This window comes from Phyllopteryx taeniolatus, chromosome 18 (genome assembly GCF_024500385.1).
Source record: "Phyllopteryx taeniolatus isolate TA_2022b chromosome 18, UOR_Ptae_1.2, whole genome shotgun sequence".
Taxonomy (NCBI): Eukaryota; Metazoa; Chordata; class Actinopteri; order Syngnathiformes; family Syngnathidae; genus Phyllopteryx; species Phyllopteryx taeniolatus.
Window position 1 is genome coordinate 13578160 of NC_084519.1, and position 16833 is coordinate 13594992.

The window sequence follows — 16833 nt, forward strand, 5'->3', positions numbered from 1 at the left end:
GTTTAGTTCCAATTTTTTTTGCAGTCCATTGTTGCACTCGGCACTTTTCCTGATTTGTCAGTGCAACACCAGGCCAACTTCCATTTCCAAGATGGGCGCATCCACAAAACCAGGCTTCACCTCCCTCCAAAACATCCCACAAAGTGAGGTTCAGATATTGATAGAACCTCAGAAAATAACGAGCGCTTAATTAGCTCGGTATTATTTTGAAATGAAAACAAGTTAATGACCCAGCTATTAGGCTCAGTTACCTCTTGAACAATAAATAAAATATTTCAGTGAAAGGTTGTAAAAAAAAAAAAAAAAAAAAAAAAAAAAAAATCCTGTAAAATCTTATGGTGCAGGTTAAATTAATCCACTTTAAAGCATTTTGAAATATATATATTTTTAATTTTTGGATAAAACTTCTTATAAGGGCCTTATTTTTTTCATATATATATATATATATATATTTTTTTTTCTAAAAAGTATTTTTGAATTTGCACACACCTCCCCCTATGCTATATGAACTCACCTGTTGTATCAGCTTCTTACCAATAATGTTCCCGGATCAGGGTGACCCAATGTTTAATCAGCCAAAAATATAATAACGCAATAGATACTATTAGAAAAAGAATGGAAAATAATTCAAGCAGGATAAGTTTAACGTTAATTCTTTTAAAATATTTTTCATACCGTAAAATGGGTCAATTTTACCTGTATAACGGGAGTTAAACACATTACATTATACACTCATTCCCACTATGCGCACATACACGCACGCACCCTATTTAACCTCAATTTGAGCCACAAAAGTTACAAACAGGAAGAAACTGCATCATGATGTCACTCCGGGAGATTCGGTGTCATTCGTTTATTTTCTACAAAAAAAAAATAATAATAAAGTTTGTTCATTACACAGCGCGACGTCACGTCCCAATTGTTCCTTCCGTCATCCTGGTGCCATGCATGGGCACAGCCACCACCCGGCAACCCGCCGGGGTGTCACAAACATCAGTGTCGGTTCTGTGGCTGGGCCGTTTGAGAACTGAACTTCACGCAGACACCCCAGGGTGCCAGCTGGAACCCAACATGGATCAAATATAGAATAGTCCTTTACAGCAGTGGTTCTCAACCTGGGGTCCTCGGAACCCCGGTGGTCCGCGAGCTGTGATTTGTATCATTTAAAAAATATATATTGTTTAAAAAAAGCACATACACATCAAAAAACATAATGAACTCGTTACTTCTCCCTACCTGGTCTTTGGACCTATGAAAAGCTCTGATATGATAGTGACGTGACACTATAAATCTGACATTCCTGCGTGAATGAAGTCTTTTAAGAACAAAAGGTGCATAAAGTCCTAACAAAAAACATTTCTTCGACAATGGTCCTGTTTTATGAGAGCGTAAAGGCATCTTTTCCAGAATACAAGGCGTAATATTCTGAGGATAAAGTTGTATTTTTGAAATTCACTTGAAACATGACTTTCTCCCCTTGTTGAACTTGGACGTCAATATCATATTCTGACTTTATCTTGTGGGGGGGGGGGAAGAAGACTACTTACAACTTTTTGTCGTGGCAAAATATGTCTTTGTTCTTTTGACGATTACAATTGTTTTTCGTATAATAATAATATGAGAATAAAATATGACTTTCTTCCCTTGTTAAACTTTTACTTTAATATGATCATATCCTGGAGAAATGTTTTAATTCTCTAGAGAAAAATGTGAATTTATGTGCGTGTTCCCCCCCCCCCCCCCCCCCCTCCCTCAAAATACGTGACGTTTTAATTGCTGAAGCATTTAGGGCTCCACCTGGTAGTTCTGTTTGATTGGCGTTCGTATTGACAGTTGGACAATTTTCCTTTGAGGGGGTCCCCCAGGACCCCCCAACATGTCTGAGAACCCCCGAGTTAGTGGATTCATCGCGCACCGTAGCCCATGAAAAGCGAAAGCAAAGCAGCTCCTCCCGAGTTAGGCTTGCAGCACCGGACGGGCGCTCATGTCCCTCCGGTACTGTTCCAGCCACTTCCTGAGCTCCGAGATCCGGTAGCCCTCCGGGCCCCGGCCCCCCTGGTAGACCACCCTCCGCTCGCGCACGACGTAGAGTCTCTCGAAGTACGCTCCGTAGGCGGCGTTGGACGAGTTGTCCATGTTGTCCACCACCACGCTGCTGCCGGGCACCCGGGCCAGCATCAGGTGCGCCGCGCTCAGCCGGTCCTCCAGGCAGCGGTGCTTGAGGATCTGGTAGGGGGCGTCCGAGCTCACCCAGCCGTCGGCCGGATGCGCCTCCTCGATGTAGACCACCACGAAGTCGGCGATGTCCGCGTACTGGCTGACGACGCGCTGGAAGGCGGCCAGGCGCGTCATGAAGGGCGGTCAGGAGCAGCTGCCGAAGTTGAGGACGAGCGGCCGCGCGCCGCGCACGCAGTCCAGGATGCGCAGCGGGCGGCGCTCGGGCACCAGCACCACCTCCGTGTTGGGCGCCGCGCGTCCCAGCCGCGCCGACTTGAGCAGGTCCAGCTTCTGGCCGTACCAGACGGCCCGCAGCGACTCCAGCGTGAACATGCGGTTGGAGTCGGAGACGCGCAGCGGCGGGTCGTCGGCGCTGTGCGGGCGCGCGCCCATCTGGAGCAGCACCTTGCGCCGGATGCACAGGAAGTCCAGGAGCCACAGCGTGACGGCCGCGGCGAGGAAGCGGGGCACCAGGAGCAGAAAGAGGGCGGCGAGCTGCAGAGCCCGAGCCAGCTGCACACCGCCGGAGTCGTGCATCGTGCGGCGTGCGAGCGCGCGCGCGCGCGCCACAAACGGGGAGATCCCAACCGGCCCTCAGTCGCCTCCGCGCATTTGGAACGGAACTCTACCGACGTGCGCGCACCCTCCTTTTTATAAGGCCGCCACCGTTTGGAGCATCTCCGCCCACTCACATGGTGAGGGTTTACCTCCTGTCACCTCTTTGCACATGCACGTGCTACACTAACTCTACAAAAATGACATATTCGCCATATATTCATGACTTGCTGCTCTCTTTCGGCAGTGGATGGTGCTGGAGGGTGGAAAAGAAGGGGGAGGAAGAGGGGGGGGAGGGGGGAGAGGGGGGGAAAGTTTGACCTCAACATCAGCTGGGAGCTCCTGAAGCAAGTGGAGGGACTTTTGTCAACGCTAGACGGCGCTGCACTCACGCGCACCGCGGGACGAAAGGGAAGCACGAGCAGGACGCGATTGGCTGGGTGAGTCGTTCACCATTTTTTCATTAAGAAAACGTGAGAAACAACCACGTGGTCGTACCGATGGCCCCAAATGCTCTAAAATAGTTTTTGTCTACGTTTGCGTGGGAGAAAAGGCAACTGGAAAAGGGGTCATTACTTGCACCACTCCCTTTTTAGTTTTCATTCCAAAAATAAATAGGAAATAAAATATAGTTATTATTTTTTTCCAATTGATTAAATTAGAGTAGACGAACAACACAGCCTTTGAGATGTTTGCTCTGCAATTAAATTATAATTATTCCAAAATAATTATGTGAACTCTTTGCAATTTATTAAATGGCACCATTGACACTTTTTTACTTTATTTTCACAAATATATTTCGAAAGGAGTATGTTCAGTAATTGCGAGCATGTGTCACCATTTTAACCGGTTTTTTTTTCAAATAAAACCTCAAACTATTAAATAAATTTAAATGTCTGTTTTTTTTTTTATTCAGTAACTGCCCTGATTGGAACTATATTACTTGCTAGCTGCGTTTCATTTTAGTTTATTTTTATTGAATTGTTAACAAAAATAGTTGTACCTTATTTAATAAATATAACTGGGAAAAGAAGAATTACATTCAGTAATTACAAGAATGCACCTCTTTTAAAAAAAAAAAAAAAAAAGAAAAGAAATTTGCCCAAAACAAAGAAAATGCAACTAAAAAAATTAAAGTACAATTAAATGTATTAGGCGAGATTTATTAGCTTTATTCATTAATGTTTAAATTTTATTCCATAAGATTAAAATTTAAAAAATCCCATTTGAAAATACGTGCTTTTTTTTTTTATTGGTCAACCATGGAATTCAATTCAGTTATTTGTTAAAAAATATATTGAATTGCATTAATTTAGTAATTGGCCTAATTTGCACTACTAGTTGTTGACTTTTATGGCTGATTAAGGTCAGGTTTTAATTCATTTAATTATATATATATATATATATATATTATTGCAATATAACATCATTACAGTTCTGATATCGATAAGTGATTGTCCCATTCCTAACGTTGCCTGGCCAGACCCCCGAAAAATCACCTCTCCCCTAGACCTCCCCTCTTTTTTAGTGACGTCATCATCACGCTCTCCTCTCCCACTCTTTTCCTCGCGTTCTCGCTCGCTCCCTCCCTCGCCACATATGAGACATATGTGTCATCGTCCGCCTCCTCCGATGAGCAGATGGAAGCGGAGTGTGCTTCCGTTAATGCGGGATTAAACGCTTGTCGAGGAATGCCTGCTCGAACACAAATATGAGCATAACTGCAGAATAAAGATTAAAGAACACTAATGATGTGGCTATGTGTCAGTCATACATAGTCACATATTGCATTAAAAAAAAAAAAAAAAACATTGATATAATCAGCTAAAAACCATGAGGGATTTAATTCGTATTTATTTGCTACACAAAAATGGCTCATAAACTTACTGTAAGTTGGTTGAAGAGTAAACAAAATCACTTGTAAGAGCTACAGTGTGGTCATCATTCATCCTCGCGCTTCCATAAACCAACACAAAATGCCCACAGTCATGGATGATAGTGAGATAACAAGCAGAGTGGAGCGTTAACGAGAGAACAGTGGCGCAATGTTGAAGTCGTTGAAGAGCACAGAAGAAAATCAATCGAATGCGGTAAGTGCCCGAGTGCCGAATAGAAAACGACAAACCCTTTGAGCCCTTTTATAGAATAGAAAATGTCAGTATCTTTGAGACTTATTGATTTGAAGTCCATCAAGAGCCTTATCACGTCAACGTTACGTTTGAGATCTTTGATCGCTCAAAGAGGACCGTCTGAAATTGAACAGGGTCAGTTGTAAACTGCAACCACCCGAGTGCCGAATAGAAACCTTTGAGCCCAATTGATTTGAACCCAAATTCAAGAGGCTTCTTACGTCAATATACAAAGCCTTGGTTGTTTAGAGAGGATCAGCAGAATTTGAAGATCAATTCAAAAAAAAACACAACTGCGTAAGCGGTGAATAGAAAATGACAAAACCTTTGAGCCCTATTGAGTTGAACCCAAAATCAAGAGACTTGTCTCGTTGATATACAATAAAATGCTTTGGTTGCTCAAAGAGGATCGTTGAATTTTGAAGAGGATCAGTAGACTGGCAATTGCTTGAGCGCCGAATAGAAAACGACAAAACCTTTGAGCCCTATTGATTTGAACCCAAAACGAAGAGACTTCTGTCGTCACTATACAACTGAGTGCCTTGATCGCTTGAAGACGACTTGGTGAATTTTGAAGAGAACCAGTTGAAAATGGCAATTGTTTTGAGTGCCGAATAGAAAACCACAAAACCTTTGAGTCTTCTTGATTTGAACCCAAAACGAAGACTTCTGTTGTCAATATACAACTGAGGGCCTTGATCGCTTGAAGACGATTTGTTGAATTTTGAAGAGAACCAGTTGAAAAGGGGAATTGCTTGAGCGCCGAATAGAAAATGACAAAATCTTTGAGCCCTATTGATTTGAAACCGCAATCAAGAGACTTCTCGCTTCAATATACGATAACGATCTTTGATCACTTGAAGAGCGTCGTTTAAAAACGGACGTGAATCATTTGAAAACTGCTTTGGCACGAGTAATCGATTAGAAAAGGACAAAACCTTTGAGACCAACACTCACTCGATCAATCCCATCGTCTCGTTATTTTGTCGTTGTTTCTCAATATTCGACGATAGCAGAATCTGACGTCATGTTTTCAAGGCCTAATGCAATCAGCCGCAAAGCGATTGCGTGATAAACAAAAATAGGGGGAAAAAAAATAAAAAACTATCCTAATTGAGTTAAAGGAGTTGTGGCCAACGTGCTCTTTCAATTAGACGAGAGGGCGTTCACGTATAGCGCCTCCTGCTGTCAACGTGCAGGACGCTTGTGTTACTTTCGCCCTTTCTTGGGTAACGAGGATTCTTGTTTTTCCGAGAACAGTCGGCCTCGTGCGACCCGACAGGTTGCCACGGAAATACGAATAAGTCTCCTGAGCTCATTAAGTCCGACCGCTTGAAACCTGAGCACGCGGACGTGCACGCACGCACACACACATGCATATAAAACACACACACACACACATGAAAAGCTCGAAACTATTCACCTTCATATTATTATTATTATAGAATAATTTCCAAAACTTGAAATGCCGCACCTATTCATACTGTATCAATGTATTACTATTATTAATATGGTAATGATTCTAATTATCATTGTAGAAAAAGTTAAGAGGGAAATGCTTAGTTGGACTGAAACGCTGACATTTTTTTGCAAAAATGAAAATACAGTATCTATTCATACATCAATGTAATATTATTATAGTTATTGTTACTCATTCAACTATTTTCCGTACTGCTTCTCCTCACGAGGTTCGCGGGGCGAGAGGCAGGGTACGCCCTGAACCGGTCGCCAGCCAATCACAGGCCACACATAGACCTCGGCACTCACAGGGAGAACATGCAAAGTCCACACAGGTCAGGCCGGATTTGAACCGGGTTCTCAGAACTGTGATGCAGATGTGCTAACCGGTCGTCCGCTGTTCCGCCCAAACTGCAATATTTTGCTAAATGAAATACAGCAGCTATTCATATATCAATGTACATATCTTCTTTTCCTTTCGGCTTGTCCCTTTAGGGGTCGCCATAGCGCGTCATCCTTTTCCATGTAAGCCTATCTCCTGCATCCTCCTCTCGAACACCAACTGCCCTCATGTCTTCCCTCACGACATCCATCAACCTTCTCTTTGGTCTTCCTCTAGCTCTCTTGCCTGGCAGCTCCATCCTCATCATCCTTCAACCAATTTACTCACTCTCTCTCCTCTGGATGTGTCCAAACCATCCAAGTCTGCTCTCTCTATCTTGGTCTCCAAAACATCAAACCTTGGCTGTCCCTCGGATGATCTCATTCCTAATTTTATCCAACCTGGTCACTCCGAGAGCAAACCTCAACATCTTCATTTCGGCCACCTCCTGCTCTGCTTCCTGTTGTCTCTTCACTGCCACTGTCTCTAATCTGTACATCATGGCTGGCCTCGCCACTGTTTTATAAACTTTGCCCTTCATCCTAGCAGACACTCTTCTGTCACATAACACACCTGACACCTTCCTCCACCCGTTCCAACCTGCTTGGACCCGTTTCTTCACTTCCTGACCACACTCACCATTGCTCTGGACGGTTGACCCCAAGTATTTAAAATCCTCCACCCTTGCTATCTCTTCTCCCTGTAGTCTCACTCTTCCCCCACCACCCCTCTTATTCATGCACATATATTGTCTTACTTCGGCTAATCTTCATTCCTCTGCTTTCCAGTGCATGCCTCCATCTTTCTAACTGTTCCTCCACCTGCTCCCTGCTTTCACTGCAGATCACAATGTCATCTGCAAACTTCATGGTCCACGGGGATTCCAGTCTAACCTCTTCTGTCAGCCTATCCATCACCACTCCAAACAGGAAGGGGCTCAGGGCTGATCCCTGATGCAGTCCCACCTCCACCTTAAATTCGTCTGTCACACCTACAGCACACCTCAAAGCTGTTCTGCTGCCCTCATACATGTCCTGTATTATTCTAACATACTTCTCTGCCACTCCAGACTTCCGCATGCAGATCTACAAAGACACAGCTCCTTCTGACCTTCTCTGTACTTTTCCATCAACATCCTCAAGGCAAATAATGCATCTCTGGTACTCTTTCTAGGCATGAAAGCATACTGTTGCTCGCAAATACTCACTTCTGTCCTGAGTCTAGCCTCCACTACGCTTTCCCACAACTTCATTGTGTGGCTCGTCAACTTTATTCCTCTATAGTTCCCACAGCTCCGCACATCACCCTTGTTCTTAAAAATGGGCACCAGCACACTTCCGCCATTCCTCAGGCATCTGCTCACGCGCTAGAATTCTATTGAACAAGCTGGTCAAAAACTCCACAGCCACCTCTCCTAGATGCTTCGATACCTCCACAGGAATATGATCAGGACCAAGTGCCTTTCCATTTTTCATCCACTTTAATGCCTTTCTAACTTCCCCCTTACTAATCATTGCCACTTCCTGGTCCACCACACTTGCCTCTTCTACGCTCCCTTCTCTCTCATTTTCCTCATTCATTAACTCCTCGAAGTATTCTTTCCATCTATCTAGCACACTACTTGCACCAGTCAACATATTTCCATCTCTATCCTTAATCACCCTAACCTGCTGCACATCCATCTCAATCCCTCTGTCTGGCCAGCCTGTATAGATCCTTTTCTCCTTCTTTAGTGTCCAACCTGCCATCCATGTCATCATATGCCTCTTGTTTGGCCTTTGCCACCTCTACCTTTGCCCTGTGTCGCATCTCAATGTATTCCTTTCGCCTCTCCTCGGTCCTCTCAGTTTCCCACTTCTTCTTAGCCAACCTTTTTCCTTGTATGATTTCCTGTACTGTGTGGTTCCACCACCAAGTCTCCTTCTCTCCTTTCCTGCCAGAAGATACACCAAGTACTCTCTGCCTGCCTCTCTGATCACGTTGGCTGTAGTGGTCCAGTCTTCTGGAAGCTCCTCCTGTCCACTGAGAGCCTGTCTCACCTCCTCCCAAAAAGCTGCACAACACTTGTCCTGTCTCAGTTTCCACCACAGGGTTCTCTGCTCTGCCTTTGTCTTCCTAATTTTCCTCCCCACCACCACAGTAGCTGAATTTCCAATGGCGCCCTGCAGGTTGACGTGCCGGTGGCGGACGTTGTTAACCCGAGCCACGACCGATCCGGTATGGAATTCTTTGGATGAACGCTCATATTTGTTTGGCAAAGTTTTAAGCCGGATGCCCTTCCTGACGCAACCCTCTGCATTTATCCGGGCTTGGGACCGGCCTACAGTTTGCACTGGCTTGTGCCCCCCATAGGGCTGCATTATATCAATGTGCATATAATAACATGATTAATTATTGTTATAAACATAATAATAATAATATTTTTTATTATAATAATAATTATTTTTTTTATGTTTGTATTATTGTAGAGAAAAGTACACACTTGGACTCCACGTTTTTATATTTTGCAAATATTGTAAGTGCAAAGTATTCATTTTTATGTGTTCTAAAAATATGTATACTTTTTTGTTTAATGATTGATTTTATATATATATATATATTTAATTTTTAATTAAATTTTAATTTTTTAATTGTCATACTACCCTTTAGGTGCAAGGAAACAAAAGGCAACAAGAATTACACTAAAAGTAAACAAGAAATCCATAAATATAAAAACAAAAACACTCACTCGATCAATCCCATGCCGAATGCCGATAACATATAAAATATAATTTCATTTGGAATTCTGCCTTTGCAAAGAAAATATAGGAGCAGTAGTTCCAGTTTGTACACAAATCTGCATATTTGTCCAATGAGGTCACCAGAATATGAGAAATGCTCGACAATAAAGTACGTCTCTGACAGTGCCACTTATTTCCTTTTGCGAGTATACGTTCCATAGAAAGCGTAAGGTATTAAAAATATAATAAAAAACTTTATGATGCCTGTATAATTAAACTCAAAAAAGCTCACGGTAAAAATGTATATTTTCTCCATCAACCTTCAGTTTGTTGCTGTGCTCCCACCGTTCCTTCCCTCATGAATTGACTGGACAAGCAGAACTTTACGAACAAACAGTCAGCTTGTTTTTTTTTGTTGTTGTCCCCCCCCCCCCCCCCTCCTTCTTCTTTTTTTCCCCCAAATAAACTGTTGGAGGCCTTCTTTCATTAGACGCAGCCCTGATGCTGGCAAGGGACCCGGGTTCATGCGAGGACATCCCAGAATAGGAAAAGCAGGCTGGAAAGAGCCTGCAGCAAAGCACAAAGTGTGGCAGGGATCCAGCTCAAACCATTAGTAAGTATGACTGGATTGTCATTGACTGCTACACGTGTTGAAGGTGGGACACACACACACGCACTATATACTGAGGCGGTCAAGTCACTGACATGGTACATACATTCTCACAGTGTGTGTGTGTGTGTGTGTGTGTGTGTGTGATCTAGTGCCATGATTACGGCTGAGTCGAGTCTGCGACTTGTGCCTATTCATGGGCCGTCTGCTCACCAGGCAGAGTTTGAGTGGGTTTGTAGTTGCTCGGCAACCGCCGCGTACTCCCCTCTCGGCCTAATCCGTCTGGACCGCTGCGGATGCATCCCCCGGCATCGCCGGGCTGCTCATGCCCACCGTCCCCTCCCCGCCTCACCCCGCTGACGGACACCGTGCCACAGTGCAGGTCATACAATTAAGACAAATAAATGCAGTGAGTAGTAATATTTACAGTTCATAGTAGAGAGAGGTCGTAATGTCTTTTTCAGGGCCGATACAGATTAGTAGTGGTCAACATAACCAATATTTGGAGTCGGTATTCATTTGAAGAAAAAGGGAAAATATCAAAATACAGACTCGAACACTTCATTGAAATCTCTTTAAAGATATAGTTATTAAACAGCTTCTCAGATTTGTCACATCTTTTTTTTTTTTTATCTCACACAATAGGTGTCTGTTTTTATTGATTTATTTATTTTTTACTATAAGAAGTGCAGGGAGCCACCAGGTTCAGCAGCATGTTTCATAAACTTAAATGAAAACTTAAAACAAATAAATAGCTCCCTAAAGTTTTCTATAGTAGATTTTTTCCCCCAATAATTCAGTATAACTTGAAATGTTAATCTTTCACTTATCTTTGTTTTAAGTTCAAACAAAACGTGCAGGGAGTTCCCAGGATCAGCAGCATTTCTTATAAAGTTAAATGAAAATTTAAATAAATAAATAGTCCCCCTGAAGTTTATCCAGTTTTTCAGTCAGATTAATAATAATAATTAAAAAAAAGATGCTAATATGTGTCAAAATGCCCAATATAGGGGCCGATAATTGGCCCGGACGATAATCGGCATGCTCCTAGTTCGTCGACACAGTTGTTGACACGCGCATTAAAGATTGAACTGCTGTGCCCTCTGTGCCTTACCGAAACAGGAGGACCAACCAAAGAACCTAAACAGTTTCGCAGTGTGGATAATTACTGTACGGTATGTTTTATTGAGTTCCCTCCACAGTATTAAAGATGATCTTAAATGATATTAAGATGGCGTCTTGAACAATAATGAGTGTTTCAGTAGAAGCATATTCGGTGACAGAAGCGGACATTCAAAATGTATCATGTTGTAGACAAATACATAACGTGGAAATTGTTGGTGTGTGTTTAGGGTGCCTTTTCTTTATCGGTGGCGGTCATTAAGACCTTCAAAGAGTCTGTTGTGGGGCTGATAAAGTTGGGTGGCCAAAACAAAATGGATAAAGTGCGTCAACTAAAGTCCGATAGTTGACATTAATGCCGACGTGATAATCTCAGTCACAATTTAGATTAGCGGCAAGGTTGTGCAATCTAAGAGCTGCATCAACAATCCTGGCGGTATCACAGATGATAATACTCAGTTTTGACAGATGACGTGGCAGAAATCAAAATTTCTAAACCAGAGGTCGGCAAACGTTTTTGCTCAAGGTGCCACATTTCTTTTTTTTTTAAACGGGCAGATGGGCCAGATCGTTCGTAGATGAGGTTGGGAAAAAAACCTTAAAATATTTAAAGCAGTTTTTAATTTAAAAAAAAAAAAAAAAAGCTCATTTTGTCTCATTTCAAACCAATTATTTCATAAAATAAATGAAAATATAAATGTATGTCGTCGAAATTGGGCAGAAACTTTGTAAATCCAAATATGTGCAATTTAATATATTTTTTCACAGATCAATGCTATTGGACTGTCCCCACACCATCTGTTTTGTACGCATTATTAACCAATTTAAAGTGTTCAAAATAGCTCAACTTTCGCTGGTGTTGTTCGCTCTTCCCTTTTTGTGGGAGCCGTGTGGCATTATGTCGCCTCAAGATTGAAAGTCTGGATGTTTTTCAGACAATAATGAGTGAAAATAGTTAGGTTCAATAAATTTAAATAAACCTGCTGTGTTAAAAAAGGATAGCCGAATTCTTCGATGCAAAAGAAACTGGTTAGCCACGAAGGCAAGTGTACATTTGTACAATGTTATTTTACAAATATTTTTATTTTGTGTAATGTCCAATAAATGAATGAACCAATTTTTAAATGAGTTAAAAAAAAATCTCTCTCTCTCTCTCTCTCTCTCTCTCTCTCTCTCTCTCTCTCTCTCTCTCTCTCTCTCTCTATATATATATATATCCAATGAAAAAAATTTACAACTGATTTTAGGGGGGGAAAAAAGACCAAATTAATGCTACAAATATTACAGGACCCTTGATAATGTCAACGTACAGTGGGCCAGATTAAACAAGACACGGTTCGTGCTTGGCCCAAGCCTATTCTAAAACCTAAACGCTATGAACTGATGGAGAAAAGTAACTTCTTGGAAACTTTAAAAAGTGATTTTTTTGGGGGTGGAGGAGGACAGCTGAGAAATGTTTTTTGCATTATTTAGCATCCACTTTTTCCCCCTCCTCTCCTGTTCCTTGTTCTCTCCTGAGCTGCCGTCGCCTCAAATGCACCGTTCACGGAACACACACACAGCACGCACATGCATGCCCATTCATAACGAGCCGGATGATGCAGTTCCACTCCAGTCCTATAGGTGGCAGTAATGTGCATTACAAAGTTGGTTGCGATCTTTATTTTTTTTTAGTTTATTAAATGTGTTTTTACACGAAACTTGCTATAATGCGCTGGTAGCGCAGTGGTACATTGAATGTACGTTCAATTCTCAGCTCCCCAAAATGCAGCTGCTGCCGATCTAAAGCTCATTTTAAAAAAAAAAAAAAAAAAAAAAAAAAGAAAAGGTGGGTTGTGTCATAAACAGGGCTTTACTGTAACTAACAAACTAACGCTGCACTCAAGAAAATTACAACACAGGGAAATATTACATTTAAAAGCTTGCAAGGTCGGGCCTTGCAAGCATTCTTTAACAACATAAACAAAAAACATGGCTGGTGACCGAAATAAGTACGATATCTGTTATTAGACATTATCGCAGTTATGCTGATAGCTAGCGGCTTTGTTGATAGGCTTGTTAACCTTTTTGTTTTACCAATTAACCTCATGAAGAGAGGTAAATAGCTTTCAATCTCTGACCTCAAGTGGCATTCCATTACACTCTTCCTAGTAGGAAATTTCACAACTTTATTAAATCTGCCACCAGAAATGTCCCAATTTTTTTTAAAAGGAGCATGCGATGTCAGATCTTGACATCTCAGGGGTACATTTGTTTAAAACTCCAACCTTAAGTGGAATTTGTTTGCACTTTTCTAATGGCTGATTAGAAATTTCCTAGTTTGAATGCAACATTATTTATATTCACGATGAGTGCCGCCTTTGTTGTGTGATCTCAGATTTGGCATTTGCTGTATGTACGTTTCAAACTCCAACCTGAAGTGGTATTTTATTGCACTTTTCCTTGTTTTGTGGTGTCAGATTGAGCATCTCCGGTCCATCTGTGTCTTTCCATTGCACCTTTCCAAGTGAGAGACTGGAAATGTCCCTGTTTTATTGAATGTAGCATACGTTATGTTGACAAGGGGCACCATCAGACATGTTAGGTACATCACGTTCAAAATAATGACCTCAAGTAGCTTTGCATTGCACTTTTCTTACTGGCGGTTTGGAAATTTCCCCGTTTTATGAATGCAGCATTGTTAATTTCCTAGTGCTCTTCAATGCAGCACGCCTTACATTTGCAATAGGTGCTGCTTCTGTAAATTATATACTCTGTTTAACCTTTATTTATTAAGGTAAGGCAATTGAAAAAAAGATTCTGACGGATTGTAAATTCCCGACCTTAATTGACTGCAACATGGCAATTTGTTACTGAGTGTTAGTGAATGCAGCATTGATTGGAAATGTCCCAATTTTCTTGACTGCAACTTTACATTTATTTATTTTTTATTTTTTTAAAGCTCTCGCGTTGGATCACATTGATCTCTTTGTAGGTGTTTTTCAAGCTTTCCACCTCGTTACTGAGGGTTCAAACAGAGGGTAATGTGTAAATAACCCACGGGTGAGTTATCAGGTTCATATGGGGTTAAAGTGTTGCTCAGTACTGCTTTAATGGTTGACTCATGGTATCATTGCTGACATCAACAGCCAGTAGAGAGGCTTAAAAGATGAACCGTGAGTCAAAGTGAGAGAGGTCTCGGTGTCGTTCAAAGCACCTGGCGGGAATACGCAAGGGTTGGGGTGAACTGGCGAATTTGGGATGGAGATTGCGAGGGGGAGCGAGGTGGCAACCCCAGATGTTATCACAGGGAAAGTTCCAGCCTCGGCTGCCAATGACGCACACTCTGACCGATGACATTTTAGAGTGGATCCATTCACAGAAGGTGTGACGGAATCACAGGGATTTAAACTCTACCGTTTACGCTCACTGAACATAACATTAGGTACACCCACGCTAGCCAATGAGAAACGAGTTCAAAGATTCTACCTTTAGAAAAATGCTAATGTTGACTTTTGAGCTTTTGAGCAAACAGTATTTTTTATTATTGTCCAGCACAGCAACCAAATTCATGAATAGAAATGTGAAAGCTTGGAAATGATAGAACTTAAAATAACTTATTCCATTGTCAAATATAGACAGTTTTTGAAGTAACATTTTGACATTAGGAAGGCAGTTCGAGGGTCAGCGTATGACTCCAAAACCTTAAAAATCATAAACAAAATCAGATGATGATAATATATTTTTGAATATATTTCTTTTTTTAATTTACATTTTTTATTTAATTTCCTATTTATTAATTTTGTATTCTTTAATTTTTTTGTTCCCTATTATTAAAAAAATACATCTGTTACCTTTATTTTATATATATTTTTTAAACATTTATTGTATATGTATTTTATTTAAATTCAAAAATTAACATTTTAAAAATATTCTTTAATTTGTTTCATTTTATTTATTTGTTTACCTTGTTTACTTATTTTTTAAAATTTAAATTTGTAAAATATGTGCTATCTTTATTTTTTTTTCCAAAATGTATTTCCTATTCATTGATTTAATAAAAAACAAAAAAAAAAAAAAAGAGCTTTCTTATCACTGTGTATTGGTCGGAATACAACAACATTGGGCATCTGTGTCAATCAAAAGTTTATCATTATAATCTTTTTAAGGGCACAATTTTTAGTATTGGATCTCATTACAGCAAATAGCACTGGTGTACAGTATATCATAAGATTAGCCTTGAAGTAGTGATTGAGAAGCTTTTTACTATGCTTGTGAACTACTGTTCACTTGAATGTCCTCCTAACACACTTTTGCGGAACAATAAAAGCTGGACAAAGTGCGCCCACGGCAGCTTTTCTCGCCGCTGTTAAAGTTGATCAACTACTTTCAGGTGAATTATTAGTTCAAAGGAATCTACGAAGCCCGTCCTGTGGAAATAGCGAGGCAATCCCGTCACCCCGGCCGCTCCCGCGTCGTATCGTGACGGGATTAGTGGTGCGATGCGTTCAAGTGCTTTGTCAGCCCGGGGGTCAAGGCTAACATGCAGAACTTTGAAGGCTTCGCGATGTGTTGATGCAACACAACATTTCAGATAATCATCAACAGAATACGCATTGGGGTTGTTATTTTAGAAATTTCCCAGTTTCCCTTAATGGTGCATAACTGACAGTCACGCCGCCATTGTTGTGTAATGATGGGATCTTGCATTTAAAACTAATCCCAAATTGCATTTCTTTTTCTAGTTGGAGATTGGAAATTTCCCAGCTTTCTTAAATGTAGCATGGGGTGTTTCCCCGTTTTTCTTGACGGCCGTATAAATTTTGTTGCCATTGATTGTTGTGTGATGTCAGATTTTGGCAACTCAACTACATCGCTTTCTAACCCCAATCTCGAGTAGCATTCCATTGCACTTTTCCGAGTGGGAGAAAAGGACATTTCCCAGCGTTCTTGTATTAAACATTGGCAATTTCCCAGTGTTGTTGAACGTGGCACTAGTTACACTCACAATGGGCGCTGCCTTTGTTGTGAGACTTTGTGTGATTTTCACAGTAAGAACTTCAATCTTTCAGATTTAATATTTAAAGCAGTTATCTTCGGAAAGTTAGTTGGCTAGAGTTTTCTAATGTAGTTTTCCCCTGCTATATTACAGTTCATCGTTGCCGGCCCGCTGGCTATGTTGCATTTTTGTTGTTGTTTTTAACAGTACCGTGGACCCTCAAATACTCACATATGCACTTATTCACTGATTTGATTTTTAATATTTTTTTTTATTTTTTGGGGGGGGGAGGGGAACCAACCCGAAAATGCTTATTGGTGTTTTATCCCTACGTATTCAAGATGGGGTTTTTTCCCCCCAATCCAATTATAATGGGCGGCAATTATCCATTGATTTTCGCTCTTTGCGGTCCGGCACAGTCACCATCCCCCTCCGATAGCGGGGGTCCACTGTACTTACTTTTCAGCTGTTTATTGAGCACAGGAAAAAACGTAAAACACATGAACACACTCACATAGCACCTAGAATGAGTAAAAGTATAAATATTTATATACAGTCTCTCTATATCACAGATCTTCACCTATTGGCGTGTATGTATCTCTCCAAAGTGTTTGAACTGTATTGCGTTCCGTAAAATGTACAGGTTAGTCTTAAAACTTGAA

The 16833-nt window shown here is 41.2% G+C and overlaps 1 protein-coding gene and 1 long non-coding RNA gene across 2 annotated transcripts in view; one reads left to right on the forward strand and one right to left on the reverse strand.

Moving 5' to 3' along the window:
- Positions 1-838: 838 nt before the first annotated feature.
- On the reverse strand, positions 839-2979 carry LOC133467998 (thyroxine 5-deiodinase-like). The gene has a single exon (XM_061753311.1). The coding sequence runs from the start codon at positions 2752-2754 to the stop codon at positions 1957-1959; it is 798 nt and encodes a 265-aa protein (XP_061609295.1). The 5' UTR covers positions 2755-2979; the 3' UTR covers positions 839-1956.
- A 1890-nt stretch (positions 2980-4869) lies between these two features.
- LOC133468001 (uncharacterized) overlaps positions 4870-16833 on the forward strand; it is a 30007-nt gene continuing 18043 nt past the window's right edge. The window contains exons 1-2 of the long non-coding RNA XR_009785353.1: positions 4870-8958; positions 9952-10074. This is a non-coding gene — a long non-coding RNA (uncharacterized LOC133468001). The remainder of the gene's footprint in view (positions 8959-9951; positions 10075-16833) is intronic.